Here is a 23,475-nt window from a genome sequence, read left to right as displayed (position 1 = left end):
TCCATTGGTCTCCACAAAATTGGACAACCTAGAGTTAACCAATTTTTCTGAGATTTTGCTCAGCCCTGGAAGGAGCGAAATGGGCCTATAGTTGGCCATGTCTGAAGGGTCCAAAGAAGGTTTTTTTAGAAGGGCTTTCACTATTGCATTCTTCCAACTAGGTGGGACAATGCCGGTGCTTAATGAAGCGTTAATGACTTTGGTGATGGGTTCTACAATGGAGGGGGCCACTTGTTTAAGGACTCTCATGGGGGCAACATCCCGGGGGGAGCCACTCTTAATAGAGCATAAAGCTTTGAGGACTTCATCCCTGGTGACTGGCCCGAAGGATTCCAGCGTAGTCTGGGGACATTCCCCATCCTCCCAACGCCCGGCTCTTATCTTGGGCGGGGGCAGTGACATAAGAATTTTTTCAATTTTCGTGAGAAAATAATCCGCCAGGTTCTTACATTTGGCCTCCAAGTTCTCCGTGGGGGCCGAAGGGGTTGGAGCTTTCAGGAGTTCTTTGACCACTAGGAAGGTTTCTCTTGAGGAGTTGGAGGCATTGTTAATTCTCTCCTCGAAAAACTGAGTTTTGGCCAACCGGATGGCGTTTTTGTAATTCCTCATTGCCGCTCGATAATCCGTTTTACTGGCTACCTCCCAGTCCTTCCTCCAGGAGCGCTCCAGTTTTTTGCAAGCCCTCCTCATGGCCCTTAGCTCGGAAGTGTACCAAGGGGCGGTGTGTAGTCTTTTCTCCCTTATGCCAGCCGATCTTATGGGGAGGACAGCATCTAAGGTGTTCGATATCCACCTGCAGAAATCTGCTTCCGCCAAGATAGGATCCTGTGGAAGAGATGGGCGTGAGGCTTCTAGGCTACAAGTGAAATTCTCCACTGAAAGCCTAGCCCATGGTCTGTCAGGTACCCCAACATTGGAGGGGGGGAGGCTTTCACGTTTCGTTTCCCAGGTGAAGGGGATCAGAAGATGATCCGTCCATGGCAACGGGACAGGGGGAGATGCTTTCATGGTGGGAATGTTAGTAAGTATGGGATCTAGCAAGTGGCCTTTGTTGTGAGTCGGATCTAGATTAATAAGATCTATTCCATAAGTTTTAAGGTCACATAGGAGGGCAGTCGCCAGCCGCTCTTCCTGATCGTCGAAATGGATATTAAAATCTCCCAAGGCGGTGAAGTTGGTAGCAGAGGCAGCATCAACCGTTACCGTTTCCATAAAGGAACTGATGAAGTTACCCATCTTTCCAGGGGGGCGGTAGATCAACAGCCCGGATAAGGTGGTGGTAGGTGAGATTTGGAGTGAGAACTTACAGCTCTCACAATCTTCCAGTTCACCTTTCTGAGTTCTGCAGGTAAATTCGTTCTTATACAGAATGGCTACGCCTCCTCCTCTACCCAGAGGCCGATCCTGTGTAAGGATATGGAAGCCAGGGGGAAGAGCGTTGACCATATCTGCCTCTGCACCCTGTGTGAGCCATGTTTCGGTTAAGAACAAGATATCTAGTTCCTGCTCCTGGATAAGGAGGTTCACCTCAAGCGAGTGTCTGGGGAGGGATCTGCAATTCAGCAGTCCAAGACGAATCGTGTGTTTTCCCAGTGTTGAGTTAGGGGGGTGGCATCGGGCGCAATGGGTAAACGGTGTCGAGTCCGTAATGAAGGAGGAGCAATATGAAGAAGGCAGGAAGCGTAACTGAAGCAATGCTTCTCTGCAATAGGTGCGGGGGGGGTGCCTGGTGAAATTGGCAGAGTAACTAGCCCTAGGCTCGTCTGGGCTCGGACGGGCGCAGACGGGCTTGCCTTAGGCGCGCCTACGGCGCGCCTTCGGCGCGCCTTCGGCGCTCCCGCTGCGCTCGTCCGCTGCGCTTCCGGCCCAGGCGCATTTTATGGTTGGTTAGTGGAGGTGACGCAGGCTGAGGGGGGCGTGTCCTACGCCCTCGCGGTGCTCGCCGAGGGGGGGAGAATGGAGGAAGGCGGCGCGGCAGCGTTTAGACTCTGCTGCCCGTGCCTCTGGGTCTTTCAGGTGCCCTGCGGCGAAACACAGATGAGCGAGATACAAGAATCAAAAGTGCAAAGATTACAGGTAAAAATTTTAAAAACAGCAATTACACGGAGTGCGCTCTCCCGGCTTTTCGCCTCAGGAGTTGTTGACAGTTGTTGACACAAGTATGGGAACGTGTTTAAGGATGCTTCCTTAAAGTCATGTGTCCCTGTTTGACAAATCATTGACGCATATTATTTACATAAATGAAGATCTTATAACAAACCTGTTGGCCCGACGTGAAATATATTCTCCCCATCTGGATCCGGTTGCATATTCCAGAATCAAATGGATATCCGCATCCTCTACGAAATCCCCAGCAACTAGAAATAGAAGAAACACATATTATGGAAGGCAACACTTCCATGCTATGCTTTCATCCATAAATCCTTTTGCACCTTGATGAGATCCATGAAACAGGTTGGAATTTCAATGGGAATAACATTTTACAGAGAGATCATGAACTGTTTGGCGAGTTCTTCGCTCTAAAAAATATTTTACCCATGTTTGCCTTCAGATATTTCTCAATTGAACATGGAAAAGATTCCTTGCCAGGTCTTCTCACTACAATCCTGCAAACGCATAGGAAGCACTGCAAAAAAGTAACAGTTTGGACAAACCTTTACGCTGCGAAATATTTTGCTTTGTAATACTTGCCTGGAAGGAATGTGGGAAATTGAGCATCCATCACTCCAGCTAGGAAAGTGTTGGAGAAGAGCAACAATGGACCTAGTTATTTAAGATGCGCTTATGCTCTCATTTTTAGGGAGCAGCCTACCAGACTGTCATATGTGAAATACATCTTAGGGACTTTCAGAAAGATAACGAAGGGATGCATTTTTCCTATTGCTTGCCATTGGCTTTCTGGTTTTGGAAGACATTTTCTTGCTTTCTTGCTTCTCATTTGCTGGCTTAGGCTCTAAAGGTTCACTTCCTCCCTCCCATGCTAAAACCTTATTTACCAGTATTCTTCCGAGAGCTTTCTGTAAACAGGCATGGAAACCTTGCTCTTGTTTTGTAACATGTGCTATGCATTTCAAGGGCAGAGGTCAAATGTGAAACTATGTCTTCAATAGAGCCAGTGCTTTCGGTGGACTTTAAAGTGAGAGCGTTTATAGGAAAGAGGAATGCAGATCAGTCTCCTCATTGAGCGCACTGGTGGCCCTCCTATGCTCCATTTAGGAGGCTGTAACATAACCCTTAAATAGCACATCATGTAACATGTGAATGACAGATTTAGGTTTTTTAAGGCACAGAGAGATAAGTAACTTGTCTTATTTTGCAGTCTCGGTGACTTCTGTCCTTCCGGATTATTCACGGCTTAATATTTGTTGAATTCCCCAACACAGATAGTATTCTAAAGGATTCGTTTGTATAAAACTTGTTTGCACTGTACAGCACATTCTCTTTAAGGGTTTGCATTTGCATGCTTCAGCCAACATTAATTGAAACTGTTGCGTGAAATGGCAATTTGCTTTAAGTGGGAAAGTCATTTGTAAATGTAAGCAAGTTCATTTTTAATCTTACCTTTTGAATGGGGCTGATGCATATGTTAAAAAATCTATCTGCATCACAGATTCAAATTCAAAACATGCTGACTCAGTATTTCATGCTTATGGGGTTGCGGATGTAATTTTGAACTCGGCAGCAGTAACATTTTATTTGAAGTGCCTCCAATCTGGAAGACCCCAGCAAGCTCTATGAGAAAAGTATTATTTTTAATATTACAACATAAGGCAGATTAGGAGTGCAGCAGTCATGGTGCTTCCCCTTAACCATGAGGATAGCAAATATGGGAGCGACTGAGCAACAAATACAGAAGTAAAACTCTGTAATACCAATTAAGTTTTGGTGGTGAAGAGGTAACTTTTAGGTGCTAGATGCTGACTGCAGTGCTCCATAGAGGAAGGCATACAGGCAGAATGAGGATGGAAAAAGGAAGACAAGGTTGCTTGGTGGTGGGAGATAAGAGAAAGTGATAGAAATAGTGGTTGTGTGCTTACAAACAGGTTTCGAAAAAGTACACGTGTCTGCATTGGCATTCTTCCCAAAGTTAATTTCAGAAATGTTTGAGCAGAGAAAGGGACAGGTTACTGCAACGGCAGATGGAAGCAGGCATCAAGCAGAAGCAAAACACTTCTCCTAACGAAGTTCTGAAAACACTTTGATCACAATTCCTCACTGCCGTTGCACGTGGTGCTATGCACCAAAGAAAAAGATCTCCCTGATAGAAGAAATTTGTACCACCACTCACATGGAATCAGGTGAAGAACCAAACTCCTCCAGCGGTTAAATTTTAGAGAAAATAAACAGAAAGAGGAAGTCTAGAGCTTCAAATGTGAACTTAAGCGTATTCACCCTAGAGGAAATTGTCTCACTTCTAAACACACAAACACTAAATTGCCTACCTAGAATAAGCATTGGCAAAGCCAACAGGTCTCACCTATGTGAGATCTATTGGCTTTCCCAATGTTTCTTAGCCATGTTGCAACATGGCTGAAAGTAAAGAATAAAAGCTGTATGCCAGAGCAGGCGTTGACTGCATTATAGCCCTTTTTTTTAAAGTTTCACCCATGCTGCGCTAAAGCCAGCGCTGCTGCACAATATAGCAAAAGAAATTGACAAAGCCAATAGTTCTCGCCTCCAATAGTTCTCGCATAGGCGAGACCTATTGGCTTTGCCAATGCTTGTATGGATCTCAGGCTTAGTTGGCTTTGGGAGTAACAAGCGGGAAAGCTATTATTTTAGTTCGGTCCCACCGTCTATGTTCGGAATCCCAGCATTCTAAGGAATTTCTTCAATCTTAAGGGCAGAAAAAGGATCAACACTCTGCCATAACCTCACCAGAGTTTCACCAGTTCTTCGCCTTGTTGACTGCATATAGATATAATATCTTTTAGAAGAATCTTGTTGCAGCTTTCATGTGTCACACCGTATGTATTGTATTCATGTGTCAGTGTGTTATGTGAGAGTGAATCTGTGTTTTAATATCGTATTAAAAATGGCTCATTTCTTTTAGGTGAAAAAGATCTCAAAGATTACGCTAGTTCTCTGAAACAATGGTTCTTCGCTGCACCCGCTTATAGCCTGGCCGTCCTATCCCTTTACGTAACATGAATGTATTGACAGGAGCACTGTACATAAAATACCTAGGTATGATGTCCCTGTTTTCGAAATGTGTTGGAGGTTGCGAGGTAAAAAGATGGTTGCCGAGTGCCACCCTTCATTATAAAAATTGGGGGGAAAAGGCAGAAGCGACATGGAGAACAATAAAATGACTGGGCGATTCTGGGATCTTGCATTGTGGGCAATTCAATGCAATGCACCACCTTTAGACTAAAATCTCATTACTGATTGGTTTAGTGAGGCGGGAGAATTTTGGCCATATCTCTCCTAAATCATCGAATGCCCCTCTAAATGTCAACTACTGTACAGTAAATGAGTCGAGATGTAAGGATAGAGAAACAAAAAAATTAAGGGGGGGGGAGCCTGTTTATAGTTCATAATTGTTCACCGCACATTAGTAAAGTCTACTGTCTAAGTTATGTGCATTGTATTTCTTGCTGGTGTGTTCTTTCCATTCAGATTTCTTTGTGAGTGTGCGTATAACTGCATGAGCTGTGTAGATGACTGGAGGGAAGCTGGTTACACGACATGTAGAGATCTGATGGTAGAGGGGACTTTGCACACATTTGAGGACTTAGTGCAGTGGCCTTCAAATGCCGCATCCCCCTCCCCAAATGAAAAAATAAAGTTAATCGGACCCCCCTCAGAATTTTTCACAATTACAATATTAAAACGGCAATGTTTAAATATGTCAACTTATTTAAACACAAAACATATTTAAACCTGGCTGGCAAATTCGGTTACCGTTTTAAAAATGCATCCAAAAACATGATTGCCAAACATACTATTCTGGTCAGGCAGACCTTACTAACGTGTAAAAGTACCCACAGTGTGACTATTTGAAATGGGGGTGAGGTTTGGGAAGACAATTTGGAGCCCATTCCTTTTTGAGACACACTCCCAGCTAGGATAAAAATGACAAAAGATGTTCGTAATGGCCCATTACAGAGTGATTACTGCCGCTCATTTATTTCCTGCTTAAAACAAAGAACTGCTATGAGCATAAGGCCTGCCCCCCAGGTTGAAAACCCCTGACTAAGTGTAAAGCAATGGCCTTCCCTGGGGACAGCTCATGGTGTACTCAACCCTTCGAGATATGGCTGGCAGAATATGGACTGCCAAAAGAGACTTAACTCAAACTGGTGCTCCAATGGAGCTGATGCAGACTACTATGACTTTGCACAGTGTGATATTAGTCCTATATGAACAGCCGAACCGTGGTCCATCTGGCCACACTCCCTCGCCCTCAGGGGTTGGTGGGCTGCCGACGAAGCAAACAGAGATTTTGGCAGAGATGTCTTGATTCCCTTAGACCGATATCGCGGAATGCTCAATTCAAATACACGCAGTTCAATTACCTACACCACACATACCTCTACCCAGGCAGAATAGCCAAGATGTTCCCAGGGGTTAGTACACACTTTTTCTTTACATGATCTAGACATGCCCAGTAATCCCGGATTACTGGCACGCAGTGACCTCTTGTATCTCGACCGTGAAGAACTCCATTTTCCTGTGTTACCTCCCCCCTCTCCCCTTCTGTTTCATATACGGTTAACCTTCAAGACTAAACAATTACTTTGTTTTCAGAACCTGGCACTGATCTTGGCAAAGCGACTCATTGCAATGTCCTGGAAAGCGGCATCCGCCCCACTCATTTTAACAAGCATTTGCAATGCAATAGGTCTCGTGTTTGAGAGTTTAAGCTATTGGCATTGTATATAGCAATGCCTTCCATTCATCTGTTTAGAAAACTAACATAAATAAAAGGCATTGTCATTTACAATGCCAATAGCTTAAACTCTCAGCCTCAACAGGGTGGTGGGGTGGTCACGTGGGATGGGTGAGATTGTGTTGGAGACGGCATGGGAGATCCAGGAGATAAGCAAGTATGGATTACTAGCCAATGGTGGCAATATGTCTTTATGTGCATTACGTGTGCCTCCCCGCTCCAGGCATGCGACCGCCATTGGCTAGTACTTGGATCAAAAGAAAAGATGGCGGCCGCTATAGCTAAAGCAGATAGTCGTGGCAAAATAAAGAAAGGAGCACGGCTGCTCTTTTTTGCTCCCACATATCCTATTAAGAGTTGGCCATCCACCTGGAACTCTTTTGCACAATCAAAGAAGAACGATAATGCTCTTTTTGGGTCCAGACGGTGGAGAAGCTCCTCTTCTTTGTAAGGGTGCGGAGGCGCATAGAAAGTGGGCAGATAACAGGCTGTCCCAGATGAAAGGGAGTTAGAACTTGTTGGACTTTGCCCTTTTTCCCCAAAATGTTTCGCTTTTCATCACCCTGTTTTAGGACGTCTCCCCCATGGTAGGAAAATGTATAGGCCATGTGTGGTGTGAGATGCCATAGTAAATGTACTGCAATGGTGTGCGCACCTGTAATAGCCCCATTGTAAAAAGGCACCTTACTGAAATGTGGCTTTTAAAATGGATGCCATGGCTGTGTGTTGTGCCACCTCACTGCAATGGGTTAGCGGTCTAGTTGTTTGGTACCCAGCCATCCCAGCATTTGGAGGGAAAGCCTGGCACCCAGGGTGCTCTACTCCTCCCCCTGAGCCCCTTTGAACCAGTTCCCCAGAGGCTTCTAGAAGCTGCTGGCACTGCCTGGTAGGTGGGGTGAGGGGCGTATAAGAAAGGGGGCTGTGCCACCATGTGCTCGGACAGAGCAGGGGCAGGAACGGGAGGGGACCTGCCGCTAGGGGATACCGCCACTAGGGCCTGTGTGCTGGACCCTGCACCCAAACAAAACCCCTCTGCTGTCCCCCAGGGCTAGTGGAAGCCCCACTGCAGGAGTACAGACTGCTGTACAGGAGGAGTTCCACACTACAGTGGAGGATGGTGAAAGCCTACCGCCCTGTCCTGATGAGTACCCACTGACTGTTGACCTTGCCCAGTAGTGCCTGCTGCTCTGCCACCTGGCCCCTAGAGAAGGAGCGCCATCCTAGGTCCCCGAGGCTGGTGGGACATTGCGCCACGCGAGCGCTACACCTAAAAGCGCTCAGAGAAGAAGAGCGCTTCCCCGACTGCCAGGGCGCACCTTTGACTGCAGCCAGAAGGAGGTGAGGAGCGCTACCTGTCGTCCCCGAATCCCTAGTGGGACTAAGCCCCACGCAAGCGCTGCATTGAGGGAACTGGGCCACCCCTGCGCTGTGCTACCTGGAAAGTGCTGTGAAGCCCTAAGCGCTATAATCTCCTCTAAAAGCGCTGCATGCCGCAGACTCATCTGTGTTGCTGTGGGGCCAGGAGGAACTGTTGTACCTGCAAGCGCCACGGGAGCCGACCCCGTGTCATGGTGGCGCTGTACTGACCGCCGTGGGTGCCTATCCTGCATTATAGCCCCACTGGTGCCAATTTAATTAAAAGCGGGTGCCTACCCTGCGTGTGGAGACTGCCCGAGGTCACCGCCGTCAGCAGGAAGAAGGAGTGCCGCGTCCGCACCCCAGCCGAAGCCTACCCCGCGTTGGCGCGCTTAATTGACCCAGCGGGAGCCTACCCCGCATAATTGCAGCTGTGAATCACTACCGCGGCCCGGAGAGAAGAGGCGCCGCAGTCGCGGAAGTGTGGAGGCCCGCGCGACAGAAGCCGTCGCCGGGAAGCCGGAAGAAGTCGGGGCTCCCGTGGTGACGAGGGAGCCCCGTGTGAGGAAGGAGAGCGGAGCGGGTGCCCACCCCGCCGGTCGGTGCCCCGCGCCGAATGGAGCAGCGCGAAGATCGCCGGTGATTAGAGGGGCCCCGGAGCGGAGCAAGAAGATTGCCCGCGCGACCAACACAGGACCGGAGGAAGCCCGGGGAGAGCGGGAGCCGAACCCCCCCCCCTTTTTTTTTTTTAGAGTGAGCTGCAAGTAACCCGCGGGGCTCCCGGGTGGAAGGGAGAGCCCCGTGCCCGCCTCCCTGCCTGCACTGGAGAAGAGCAGCCCCCCCCTCCCCTTGAGCTCGGAGAGTGGGGAGTTCTGGGGAGCTTTGTGGGTGCCGGGAGGGGCACCAGGAAGGCCCGGGTGACCCGCTGTAATGCTGCCCCACCTGATAGTGGGCAGCTGGTCCAAAGGGGGTATCTTTGACTTCCGAGCCCCAGAGGAGGGGGCTCTGAAGTCCCTGTGTTGTTGTTGGAGCCATACTTGATTAGAAGCCCCCGTGGGGCCCCACCACAGTGCCCCTGGGGCTACACAGCAACGCCGCAGTGGCGGGTCACTGCAGCGATTGAGGCATTTTTGAGCCTCGGGCCCAGAAGAGGGACTACAACGTCCCCAGGTTGTTTTTAGGGCCTTACGTGGCTGCGCTGACTGGAGTTTACACCACTGCCCCGCTGGACAGTGGGAAGTGGCAACGATTGGGACACACTGTCTAGGCTTGCGAGGCCTTAGAAGAGTGACAGCACAGGTAGCGTGGCTGAGGTTGTGTCAGATATAGTTGCCCGCCTAGCTATAGGCGTAAGGTGTTTTCTGCCCCATGTTGGACCGCCCCGCGTTCCATGCATGCAGATAGAATGCTTTAATGCTGTTTACCACACTGCTTACGCCGCAGGCGAATTTGCTCTATGTTAATGTGTGCAACCCCCATGGCGATGCACCTAGAAAGAAGAGAAGAACCTCAGAAAGAGGGGCGGAAAAGGGATCCACAGTCTTTGCTGTGCACCATGCCACAAATTTGTTTCACCTGCAGGCGTATACCATTTTTGTGGAGGGATGGCTGGCTATCAGAATCACATCACAGACTTCAGGAGGCAAGTCAAATGGCCTCAACTGTCGCCACTCAATCTCGACGCATGTAGGTGGAGACTGGAGAGGTTCGGGTGGAGGACCGTCCCCTGTTGCTGCGACAGAAGGTCCTCCTAAAGAGGCAGACAAATCGGGGGATCGACCGACATACTGAGTATCTCGGGATACGAGAATCTTCGTGCCCAGTACGGAGCCACAAGGATGACTTGGGCCAGGTCGCGCCTGATCTTCTTCAGCACTCTGGGCAGAAGTGGTATAGGCGGAAAAGCGTACAACAGACCGCAACTCCACTCGCGACGAAAAGCGTCGCCGAGCGAGTACCGCCTTGGAAATTCCCCCCCAAAAAAATCAGAAAAAACAAGTGTGGCTGGGCCCAATGGGAAGGAGGGTAGGCAGGGCCACAATATAGTGAATAGAAATATTTGCCTATGCCTCCGAACTAATTAAGGTACACACTGATTCATGTACGAGTAAACCACAATTTATTAGTTTACCCAGACAACAGTTTTTGTCTTTCAATTGTTACTCAGTTTGCAAAAAATATATAAAAAAAACAGACCTAAGACCACTATCAACCTCATGTCTTAGCCATATACAATTTTGGAAAACAGTTTGTACATATATACAGTGAAAAAAACAGATAATTGACGTTTTAACAAAAAGTGACTTTTTACCATAAATACATTTCACCATGAATACATTTACATAACATGGACGAATTGACCATACACATTTGTAAATGATAAAGAACTTTTAACAAACAAACGATCACAAATAGAGGGAGAAAGAAGAGAAAAAAGTATTTTTCAAACGAATTCAACTCCCAAGACCTGAACCAGATATAATCAATTAAATTTCAGGAACATTGCCCATTTTTGCATCATTATCATTGACCAACTGGCCAGTGAAAAAGAGAAGGGGGATGCCGACGCGTTTCGAATCCTGATTAGTGACTTGCAGGATTCTCGTCAGGGCAGTATGATTCTAGTCCATGGGAACTGTTTAAAATAAAGAACAAAACAGGTTGTTTACCAAAAAGTGGGTCCTCTAGCCACTACTCTCGGAACTCAGTGAGTAACAGGATTAAAGCGTACCTTGTGTTAATCCTGCCCACAGTCGCTCCTGTTTAAATGAGAATGTCGTCTATGCCGTGGGGTTTGCGCTGCAACAGAGTAAGGAATGGGTCAAGTCTGGTGGGGGTGGAGACCCTATTTGCACACGGATATTCAGCAAAAGTTTGTTACCTGCAATATTCGTGAACCCTTTGGCAAATTGTGCCGGTATCTTTCAACTATTATGGTTGTGCTCATTTCATCTCTGAAAAAAGTAGAAAAAAGGAAGAGCGTGTTTTCGTGCACCGCTCACTCGGTGGCGCGCCAGTGATCACGGCCATTGAGGGATGACTTACTTGAACAACGGTCCGCGGTGGCGGCAGTGGGGATTCTGATTCTTAAGACGTGTTTACCCAAAAAATGTTTAGCTCCGCAAATCTAAGGGGGCAAGGAGAAAAAAGTGTTAGCGCCCTGTCGCGCTAATCCTGTATTCTTTAGACCAGCAATAAGGGCAGATCTGATTCCTAGCGGGTCTCTGGCTTACCAAGAATGTCTGTAAAGCTCCGCTCCGTGTACTTGCTCTAGACCGGCACACTAAGGTTTGTGGATGTCCGTGGCATTGCCGGTTTGGAAAATCACGGACCATGTGATAAGTCTCGGGCTAATCAGAGTTGAAGAAGGATTCTGATGCACTCTGGGACCTGTAGTTTAAATACAAAGGGGATTGTTTTTTCATGCCCTATTTATTTCACTGAGACTATTCAGACCCTTATTAACACTGTCAAACTTGAGGATTAAATAGGCCTCCTTGCGCAACAACATTGCGTCGACGTCGACGTCTTGATAATGTTTGGGCGACATTGCGAGTCTTACAATTAGTGAATCACTAATTGTAAGACTCGCAATGTCGTCTATGCGGTGGTTTGCCCATGTAACAGAGTGTATATAGGCAAAACAAACCAGCCCATCAATGCTCGGATCACCCAGCATCGATCCCGTCTAAAGAAAAAAGTTTTGACCGCTCCCATGGTGGAACATTTTATCAGTAACAATCATTCTGAGAATGATTTCAAATGGACCACACTGGCATGGATTGACCCCAAACATTATCAAGACGTCGACGCAATGTTGTTGCGCAAGGAGGCCTATTTAATCCTCAAGTTTGACAGTGTTAATAAGGGTCTGAATAGTCTCAGTGAAATAAACAATCCCCTTTGTATTTAAACTACAGGTCCCAGAGTGCATCAGAATCCTTCTTCAACTCTGATTGGCCCGAGACTTATCACATGGTCCGTGATTTTCCAAACCGGCAATGCCACGGACATCCACAAACCTTAGTGTGCCGGTCTAGAGCAAGTACACGGAGCGGAGCTTTACAGACATTCTCGGTAAGCCAGAGACCCGCTAGGAATCAGATCTGCCCTTATTGCTGGTCTAAAGAATACAGGATTAGCGCGACAGGGCGCTAACACTTTTTTCTCCTTGCCCCCTTAGATTTGCGGAGCTAAACATTTTTTGGGTAAACACGTCTTAAGAATCAGAATCCCCACTGCCGCCACCGCGGACCGTTGTTCAAGTAAGTCATCCCTCAATGGCCGTGATCACTGGCGCGCCACCGAGTGAGCGGTGCACTAAAACACGCTCTTCCTTTTTTCAGAGATGAAATGAGCACAACCATAATAGTTGAAAGATACCGGCACAATTTGCCAAAGGGTTCACGAATATTGCAGGTAACAAACTTTTGCTGAATATCTGTGTGCAAATAGGGTCTCCACCCCCACCAGACTTGACCCATTCCTTACTCTGTTGCAGCGCAAACCCCACGGCATAGACGACATTCTCATTTAAACAGGAGCGACTGTGGGCAGGATTAACACAAGGTACGCTTTAACCCTGTTACTCACTGAGTTCCGAGAGTAGTGGCTAGAGGACCCACTTTTTGGTAAACAACCTGTTTTGTTCTTTATTTTAAACAGTTCCCATGGACTAGAATCATACTGCCCTGACGAGAATCCTGCAAGTCACTAATCAGGATTCGAAACGCGTCGGCATCCCCCTTCTCTTTTTCACTGGCCAGTTGGTCAATGATAATGATGCAAAAATGGGCAATGTTCCTGAAATTTAATTGATTATATCTGGTTCAGGTCTTGGGAGTTGAATTCGTTTGAAAAATACTTTTTTCTCTTCTTTCTCCCTCTATTTGTGATCGTTTGTTAAAAGTTCTTTATCATTTACAAATGTGTATGGTCAATTCGTCCATGTTATGTAAATGTATTCATGGTGAAATGTATTTATGGTAAAAAGTCACTTTTTGTTAAAACGTCAATTATCTGTTTTTTTCACTGTATATATGTACAAACTGTTTTCCAAAATTGTATATGGCTAAGACATGAGGTTGATAGTGGTCTTAGGTCTGTTTTTTGAATATCTTTTTTGCAAACTGAGTAACAATTGAAAGACAAAAACTGTTGTCTGGGTAAACTAATAAATTGTGGTTTACTCGTACATGAATCAGTGTGTACCTTAATTAGTTCGGAGGCATAGGCAAATATTTCTATTGGAAATTCCAAAGCGCAGAACTGATGACATTGCGCGTTTTCTTCGGTGGCGAATAGATCTAACCAAGTCTCTCCCCACTGCTGAAAGAGGCCATGTGGCACGTCCAAGTTCAGACGCCACTCGTGATCCATCATGCACCGGCGGCTGAGTTCGTCCGCCCTGGCGTTCAGGGAACCTGCCAGGTGTTGAACCAGCAGGGTGACGCCCTGGTGTTCCAGCAATGTCAGAGGCGCAAAGCCTCCTGACAAAGGGTCCACGACCCCACCCCGCCCTGTTTGTTGCAGTACCACATGGCGGTGGTGTGGTCTGTGAAAAACTGCACTACACTTCACCACGAAGGAGGGAAAGAATGCCTTCAGTGCAAGTCGGATCGCCCGCAGCTCCAGAAGGTTGATATGGAGCCGGGACTCTGCCGGAGATCAGAGGCCTCTGATCTCCGCCTCTCCCATGTCTCCGCCTCTCCCATGTCCCCCCCAATCCCAGGAGGGACGCATCTGTCATCACTGTGTGCTCCGGTTGGGGTAGGGAGAGGGATCTGCCACTGACCCTATCGCGGTCCGTGAGCCACCACTGCAGCTGATTCGCAGTGCCCTCTGAGATCAGGATGTGGTCGGACAGGTTGCCCTGATGCTGTGCCCACTGGAACTTCAGGTCCCACTGCAGAGCCCTCATCCGCCACCTGGCGTGATGTACCAGCAGGATGCAGGAGGCCATCAGCCCCAGGAATCGCAGCGTCAGCCTGACCGAAACTCTGGATAAAGGCCGAAAGATCGGAATAAGAGCCTGAATATCCCGAACCCGCTGCTCGGGAGGATAAACCCGAAACTGCGCCAAATCCAGAACCGCTCAGATGAAGAGGAGCTTCTGAAAGCGACTCAAGTGTGACTTCGGCACGTTGATGGACCACCCCAGCGAGTGCAGGGGATTGGCCGTAGTCTGGAGGTGAAAAACAACTGTCTGGGGCGAGCCTGCCTTCAACAACCAGTTGTCGAGATAGGGGAAGACTGGAACCCCCAATCTGCGCAGATGATAAGCGACCACCGCCATCACTTTCGTGAACACCGATGTGCGCTGGTGAGGCAGAAGGGGAGCACGGTAAACTGAAAGTGCTCGTGGCCTACCGTGAACCGCAGGTAGCGCTGCTGGGCCGGCAGGACGGGGATAAGGAAATAAGCATCCTGCAAGTCCAACGCTACCATCCAGTCGCCAGGGCAGTCAGGACCTGAGCTAAAGTCAGCATCTTGAACTTCTCCTTTCGGATGAAGCCGTTGACGCTCCTGAGGTCCAAGATAGGGCATAGGCCCCCTTTTCCATTCTTGGGAACCAGAAAGTAGTGGGAGTAACAACCAAACCTACTTCTGGCCCAGGAATGTGCTCGATGACCCCCTAAGCCAAGAGGGCCGTAACTTCCTCCTGCAGAAGTCACAAGTGATCCCACGACATGTGGTGGGACTGTGGTGACATGGCTGGAGGGGTCGCCTCGAAGAGGGGGGAAGTAGCCCCTTCGGACGATTTGCAGCACCCACCTGTCCGAAGTGATCAAACACCAGTGGAGTAGGTGATGGCGAGCCCTGCCCCCCACAGGTGTTGAATGGGCCTGAAAGCATGGACTAGGAGGGCTTTGAGGCGGATGCTGCAGGGTGGATGTGGACTGACCAGGCCGTTGTACCCCTACACCGCCACGGCGGTTACCTCGTCCACACCGAGGTTGGTTCTGCGGCCTGTGGCTGGACGAACGTGTGGGGGCGCACCTTCCTTGGCCACAAAAGGGACGAAAAGTAGAAGTCTGCTGGCGCTGGCCCGACAGGCCCAAGGAGTTGGCCGTAGCCCTGGAGACCTTGAAAAGCTCAAGCGCACTGTCTGCCTTGTCGCCAAAAAGGCAACGGCCATCGAAGGGCATGTCCATGAGCGTGTTCTGGACATCCCCCGAAAAAGTGGCTGACCTCAGCCAGGCTTGGCGACGGATCGCCACAGTCGTGGAAATCGCTCTGCCTAGCGAGTTCGTGGTATCAAGTCCACATCTGATGGAATATCGTGCCGCATCTCGCCCCTCAGCAAGAGCCTGGGCGAGCCGTGTCCAGGCCACCTCCGGATACTGAGGCAGCATGTCCGCAACCGTATCCCACAGAGAGTAGGTGTAACGGCCCAAAAGGCATGTGGTATTAATGGACCGCAACCCCAAGCTAACTGAGGAGAACAGTTTCTTCCCAAACTGGTCCAGCCTTTTGGATTTCTTATCCGGGGGACCGGACGGAAATGCCGTCTGAGACGTAGAGGCCTGGATCACCAGACTCTCGGGGGTGGGATGTACCGACAGAAAGCAGGGGTCGCCCGGAGCCGGGCGGTGGCACCGGACCACGTTCCGATCCACAGGAGGCACTGTGGAGGGCCTGGACCAAGTGCCCATCAGAACGTCGGTGAGGGCCTCATTGAACGGCAGCATAGGCTCCATAGAGTTTACTGGCGGATGAAGCACCTCGGTGAGGAGATTTGTCCTCACGGCCACAGCAGGTAGCTCAAGAGCCAAGGCCTTGGCTGCCTTGCGCAACACCACGCTATATGTAGCACCCTCCTCTGTAGCCACAGAGGGAGGAGAGATGAAACCAGTGTCCGGTGGGGTGTCAAGACCACTGGCCTCCCCAGCTCATCTGCCCAGTCCTGACAACCTCAGACCCCTCACAGTCCTCCCCTTCATCCGTGTCCTGAAAGACAGGCATAAAGTACGGACCCGGGTCGTAGGTGAAGGCCTCACCCATCGACGTCGGAGACAGCGCCGAGCGGCGCCGCTCCGACGTCGGACCCGGACCGGGGCTGAAACCGGGGAAGGCGTCATCGGAGGACGGTGCCGGGAGTGGCACCGTAGGGGTCGGCGCCAGCGGAGGAGTCGTGAGGTCGACTGGTGTAGACTGGGATCCAGGACGAGATCCTAGGGGGTCCGGCGGCGCCAGGACTGAAGTCGCCGACGATGCCGAGCCCGAAGCCGCCGGCACGCTAGGACCCCCAGTCGGACCCGCGGGCCAGAAGGTGCACCAGCAGGCCTCGACAGCGGAAAGGGAGTCCTCATGGCCACGAGGAAATCTCAAATCTCGCCCGGATGCGCATTAAGCCCAGGGACCGGATGGTGTGGGGCCGGACGCGACTCCTGCGGAGCCGCGTGGGTGGTGCTACCCAAACCCTCTGCTGAGTCGCGCGACCGGCAAGGGGAGTCAGAAGAGCGATGTTGCCTCTTCGACTTCTTCCCATGCCTCAACTTACCGGAGGATTTAGAGCCCGACAAGTGGTGGTGGCTCGACGAGCGGAGATGGCTGCGGGGGGGGGGGGGCGTTTGCAGGGTTCCAGTAATGATTTAGTGGAAGTTCACCGTAGTCAAAAGGTTAAGAACCACTGCTCTAGATGATTCCGACTTAAACATGTTTTTTTTAGGAGTATGAATGGGTACTCGAATTATCACTGACCTAATTGCAAAGGCTTTTGTAAAAATTCAAAGCATGTAGAAGTCTCCTATAAGCATAATTTCTTTAAAGGGCCAGTTGCCAGTTTTCTCAGTAGAGGCTGGTGATCTTTTAAAGTGGTGGGGTGTAATACCTGCCAAGAGTTCACCCCATTTTATTCAAATTTTCCTACGCTACTGCTCAATCACTTTCACGTTTACTCTCTTCCCCCTCAATCACTCATTCATATTCTCTCACGCATACTCAATCCCTCTCAGACATACTCATTTGATCTTATTTTCATTGAGAAACACACTTACACACTCGCACTTTCACACTCTGATGCTGGGCCCTGGTGTATCTTCGTCTGCTGATCGCTACACCCTTGATGTACTTCTACTTCTTCAATAAGCAACCCTCATTGAGGGATGTCCCCCTGCGCACCGCTTCAGTGTTACCAATTAGGTATTCCAACCAATAATCCAATAAGCTCAAATAGGGGATCGGCGTTTGAACACACGCGAGGTTCGAATGGTGCGAGCAGCGGTTTAATATTATTCCCCTGACGAAGGACTACTTAGTCCGAAATGCATTGGGACTGATCATGTGGAATGATATATGCTTGGATTGGAATATAAAACTAGGTTTATTGGAATGAAAATTGCAATTCCATGAAGAAACACAGGTTTTGTGTAAATTCATAAAGAAAAACTTTATTCAACTCTATTTGAGCTTATTGGATTATTGGTTGGAATACCTAATTGGTAACACTGAAGCGGTGCGCAGGGGGACATCCCTCAATGAGGGTGGCTTATTGATGATCATTTGACGCTGGATTGCCCAGGAAGCGAAGCCCCAGCTTTGCACGCTTCAACTTTGCACATAGAATACTTTATTTGCCATACACTGCGGTGCGAGTCCTATAACCTGATTGTACTTCTACTTCTCACAACCTCCAGTCACTCACTCCATCCAATGCTCTGGCACTCCTTAACTCATTCACTCGTACTCTCACTTATTCAACCACATTCTCAAACCCTTGTGTTATCATTCACTTTCACTCTAATAGACAATCTCAAACACACACACACACACACACACACACACACACACACACACACACAAACACTTTCACTTCGTCCCATTTACTTTCAATCACTCAAACACATACATACGGGAACAGTGAAACTTTTATTTTTACTTACTTAGTTGGCAACTTGGAGACTCCATGGCAGCAGAGTAGGAATCCACTGCTGGACATTGGAACTAGCAAGCCATGATTGCAAATGTGAAGCCAGATAGAGCTACAAGGGTAGGAAAACCCCACCTCAATCTCTCTCCCAGGTTCTTTATAGGGCTGGACCACAGCCTTATAAGAAGTTGGAACAGTGGTGGGGACCTTGCCCCTTGCTCCGTGTGGTTTCTCACTGGCCTCAGAGATGAAATCACATTGATATATATACTGTGCTGCCTGCGGCATTTGGAATATGTCCTCTAAATTAAATGGATTGTGCCTGTGTGAGGAGAACGTAGATTATCCAAGCTCCTCAGACATGCGCAATCGAAACATTCACCTACAGAGATTTGTTCTTTAACAGCACTCTGTAGTTGAGGAGGCACAGAGGGGTGACCTGTATACTGTGAAGGTTAAGGAAATCACAAAAGTCATCTTTTCATTAACACTGCTAAATTAAATAATACTCAGTATCTGAACTCAGAGAGACAAAGTGTGGGGCGTCACAGGAGGCGGGGGGCTGCACCGAGGGGCTCCTTACAAGGAGCCACCACTGACTGTCTTCTTGACAGAGAATATTGAATACACATGAATTAAACTAAACCCTTCTTCAAACTCTTGCCTTCATTAGGCCTTTAAAGGCCTGTAAGCTGGTGCCAAGAAAGTGTGCAAAATGCAGAAAAAGTCTGGAGGCTTATCCTGTTTATTAATTTATCCTGTTCTTTATTTCTCTTGCATTACTTTTACTCCTTTGTGCAAGTTTCAGGTCACTTTAAAATTCTCTTATTGGTTTAGTTTTACTGCGCTTGCTGCCATTCAGTTCTCCAAGCATTTATAACCTATAGTCTAAATAACTTGATTAGGTTTGTAACTCCAGAATCTCCCCCAAGAAGAGTTAGCTCTTGACCACTTGTTCTAAAGCCTAACCTCTGCTGAAATTCACAGAATTTTCTTTTTTTGTTGTTGTTTTTTGATCAGTTTATTTTTTGTTATTTCATAGTATTTTATTAATATTTTTTTATAAACAGATACATTAGCATTTATGTTAGGAGGTTAGCCAAATGTAGTTTGTATTGCAGTGATTACAGGTACTTTGAAATATATGTTTAACTAATCCCCTCTACATTGACTTGCTGGAAAATTATGTATGTGGCCCAGTGTTGTAAACCACTGGGACTCTGGTACGCACTACAATTGAACAATAATCCTTTAAACCATTTAGTTTAGTTCAACATGTCTTTATAACAAAAATTCTCAAATAGTCATTATCTATATCGTTGGTAAACAAATGCAATAATTCTCACAATTGGTTAAAATCATGTTATGTCTCAAATTTCTCAAAACACAGGATTACAAACACAAAATATAATGTAAAACCCAATGCATTTCGGGGCATAATTGCCCCTTCGTCAGGGGTCTGTGAAAAAATACAAACAAGGAGAATATTAATCGTGAACAAAATTACATCTTGCTTTTCTCAAAACCATATTATATCCACTCTTACCTAAATCTTACGTAAAGGCGTGTAACCTGTGGGATATCTTTTGTAACTATTTAAAATAGTTATCTGTGAAAGAATCAAAAGGTATGTATCAAGTGATCTATTCTTTTAATGCTAGTATATTCGATGTCGAATGTATAGGTAAATACACACAAGGTGATAAAGTTTTACCTGCAAGCTCGCTTGAGGTAATGATTCTGCATTTATAGGAGACAAAAGGTAATCAAAGAAACAATAAACAAAAACACCGGTAGACTGCGTGTGTCCGAGCAGTATTTTAATACATGTCTAATCTGGGCAGTGAGAGAGAATGTGTATCTCACCTGTGAATCATGTCGGGCCAGTTGCCTCAAGAAAACAACCTAAAATTAAATGAATGATGCCGTCAATATACATCTGCGTTTGTGTGTTTGGCACAATGAAAAAGTAAGGGAAGTGAAGCACATTTACCTGCAGGTCTAAATTGCAGGCGTCGACCTTGTTGTTATTTTCATACACGAAAACTGCAGACGGAACGAATAATAAACCCAATCAATATCATCCTTAATTTTCAAGCAAACACCCAAAGGTAATGCTTTCAACATACACCAAATCGAAGCTTACCGTCCGTTAAAACGTGTAGTTCTTGTCACAAAGTCTTTTCGGCGTCTTCGTTTGTAAACGGAAACCTCCGACGGGTGCAAACGTCCTACCTCACTTTTTGAACTCTTGCATCAATGGAAAGTGGAAATAGCCAACAGACTATAGAATTCAGCCTGTGGTGATATGTTGGGAACTAAAGCCTATCTTCGACTTACTAAAAAAGCGAATGTGCTTGTGTACTATTCAATATTTGCGCATCAGGTTTCACAAATAATTATATTTTTCGTCAACGCGTGATAGGAAAGATATTCTGAACGCGAAATAAAAGGGATTCGTGTAATGCCCTATGCGCATATGATCTGTATTTTCGATCAATAAAGTTTTTACTGAAAAAGAATAGAGGAAAAATAATGGTCTCCAAATCAAGCTTATATAGTGCTAAGGAATTCTAGAAGCTTATTATAATTGTGTTTAGATCAACATTGAATATTGCATTTTATATTAATTGCTAAGCCTATTATTTGCAGCATGATACAAACATACCAATTATACATCACCTGCCTATTTACAATCTAAATACACATGTTTTTGAACATAGTTATCAACAACATGAATTCGTCTGGTTCAAACACAATGCCTGTTTAGACACTCCCATGATCCTGCTGTAAACCAGTTATGTGACTATATGACGTGTCTTGAAAAATGTGTGATTTATTTGAACAATTTTATATTTGACCTGAACAGAATTTCCTGGAGCAATCTAGTGTTTTCTGTACTAAACTTTATAAGAAACATGACATCTCCATTTTGTCATTCAGTCCTGTCGGGGTTAACGTTTGCAATTTCCGGATCCAAAAAGCTTCTCTCTGTAGAAGTATCTTGGCATTGTTCATACCCAATCTCTGGGGAATTATCTCGATAATTTGGAATCGAAGTTGCGCAATGTTATGGTTTTTTTCGATCCAATGTTGTGTTAAAGGTGACGTTAAACTTTTGTTGCGAATCCGACTTTTGTGCTCACTAAGCCTTCTTTTCATTTTTCTGTCAGTTTTGCCGATGTATAGCAGCCCACATGGGCATTTTATTGAATATACGACATGTTCTGAGTCACAATTGGTGGAGTGTCTGAGCGAAATTTTTTCACCAGTCCTGGGATGCAATAAGATATTGCCAGTAATTACATTGTTGCAGTTCTTGCAATTAAAACACCTCGATGTCCCTTTATGAACAGATTCTGGTTGCGACAACGTTGGTTTATTCAGTAGTTCCTTGAGGTTTTGTGCTCTTTTGTATGCGAATACTGGTCGTTCGTCAAATAACGTGCCAAAATCCTTTTCTGCCAATAGAATTTCCCATCTCTTAGAAATACATCTTTTTATATCTCGAGATGCGGTCGAATACTTTGAAACGAAGACCAATTTGGTACTTGTAGTTTTGGATCTCTTTTTTAATAGTTCTGTCCTTGGAATTGTTTTGATTTTTTCTAGGTGAGCCTCTAACAATTTTTTGGGGTAGCCCCTCTCGAGGTATTGTTGTTTTTGGTCCTGTAAGCTTTTGTCGCATTGCTCTTGGTTAGATGAAATCCGTTTAATTCGCATAAATTGTGATACTGGCAAGTTATTTATCAAGCTAGCTGGATGAAAGCTGGAGTACAGTAAAGCTGTATTTTTATCCGTCGCTTTTTTGTATAGCCGAGTCTCAATGGAATTGTTTTTGATTTCAACTAGAACATCCAAAAATGGCAATGCTGTATTGCTGACATTGTGGGTAAATTGGATCCTTGGGTCCACAAGATTTAAACTGCTGATGTTGTTAAGGAGTTCATTCATGGGACGCTTCCAAATTAAAAAAATGTCATCTATGTAGCGTCGAAAATAAATTAAACCTTGCTGCCATGTTGGGTCCTCTAGAATGTAATCAAGTTCAAATTTTGCCATGTACACATTAGCATATATACATGCCCCCGGGAAGCCCATGGCTGTCCCCGTCAGTTGGTTATAGTACTCATTTTGCCATGAAAAATAACTGTTCAGTAAACAAAATTCCAACAATTGTATTATTAGGATTTTCAACTCATCAGGTTTGTCTGTTCTCAAGAGAGCCCACTCCATAGCTTCTATACCTTGCTTGTGCGGTATGGACGTGTATAACGCCGTCACATCTATTGTACATAGTATCCATTCCTTGCATCCTGTGGTATCCAACTCTGCCAGACTTCTGAGGAAGTCTGATGTGTCTTGTAAGTAAGTAGGCCAATTTTGGATGAACGGTTGCATGTGTGCATCAATAAAGATGCCTGGATTTTCAAATACTGATGAACAGCCGGATACTATCGGCCTGAAAGGGGGATCATCAATGTCTTTGTGTATTTTCGGAAGAAAATAGATCTTTGGTCTCCTTGGGTATATTTGTCTGAGATATCGCTTTGTAGTGTTGTCAATCCATTGTAATTCTTCTGCCTTATCCAGAATCTCATCCAAACCTTGGGTAATTCTGGCTGTTGGATCTTGTCCCAATTTAACATAAGTGTTACTGTCATTTACATGTTCATCTCCCTTTCTTATATAAAACATCGAATCCATGATTACAAGGCCTCCGCCCTTGTCTGCTTTCTGTATCGTTATTTCTTTGTTCATTGATAATCGTTTCAAAGTGCTGTGTTCTGCTCTGGTCAAATTATTCAATTTCCGTTTATAGTTGATTTTGTTTAGATCAGCTTTTACCAAAACTTCAAATGTATCAAGGATTTTGTGCGATACTGGTGCCATAAATTGACTCTTGGGTTTGAAGGGTCTGTCTGTTTCTTCTGTTTTTTCCACGGGATTGACTACTGTGAAAAAATATTTTAGTCTCAGCACTCATGAATTTAAAGAAAGAAATTTCGGTTTCTAACTCATTTGATTGGTATGTCTTGACGAATGAGATGCCTTTGCTAAGGAGTCTTTCTTCAAAATCAGAGAGCGGGTAGTTTGAAATGTTCACTACAAGTTTTTCGTTTGACTCCGCAGTCCGGTTTTTTTCAATTGCTCCCTCTCTTTCTCTCTCTCTCCTTCCTTCTCTATCTCCCTTTCTTTTTCCTTTGCCTCTTCTTGTCTTATTTCTTGTTGTACTAAGTATATGTCTGGTGGTTTGTGTGATGCTTGGTCCTTTGCTAAAAAAGAAGAAGAAGAAGAAGAAGAAGAAGAAGAAGTGGATGATGTTCCTGATGCACTCTCCATAATATTCAGTGGA

The 23,475-nt window shown here is 46.4% G+C and overlaps 1 protein-coding gene across 1 annotated transcript in view; it reads right to left on the bottom strand.

The window, feature by feature from the left end:
* LOC144763228 (ADP-dependent glucokinase-like) overlaps nucleotides 1–23,475 on the bottom strand; it is a 157,223-nt gene that overhangs the window by 55,798 nt on the left and 77,950 nt on the right. The window contains exon 4 of the mRNA XM_078648624.1: nucleotides 2,261–2,357. Coding sequence (XP_078504750.1) covers nucleotides 2,261–2,357 — 97 coding nt within the window. The remainder of the gene's footprint in view (nucleotides 1–2,260; nucleotides 2,358–23,475) is intronic.

This window comes from Lissotriton helveticus, chromosome 6 (genome assembly GCF_964261635.1).
Source record: "Lissotriton helveticus chromosome 6, aLisHel1.1, whole genome shotgun sequence".
Taxonomy (NCBI): domain Eukaryota; kingdom Metazoa; phylum Chordata; class Amphibia; order Caudata; family Salamandridae; genus Lissotriton; species Lissotriton helveticus.
This window is presented reverse-complemented; position numbering and strand designations above follow the sequence as displayed.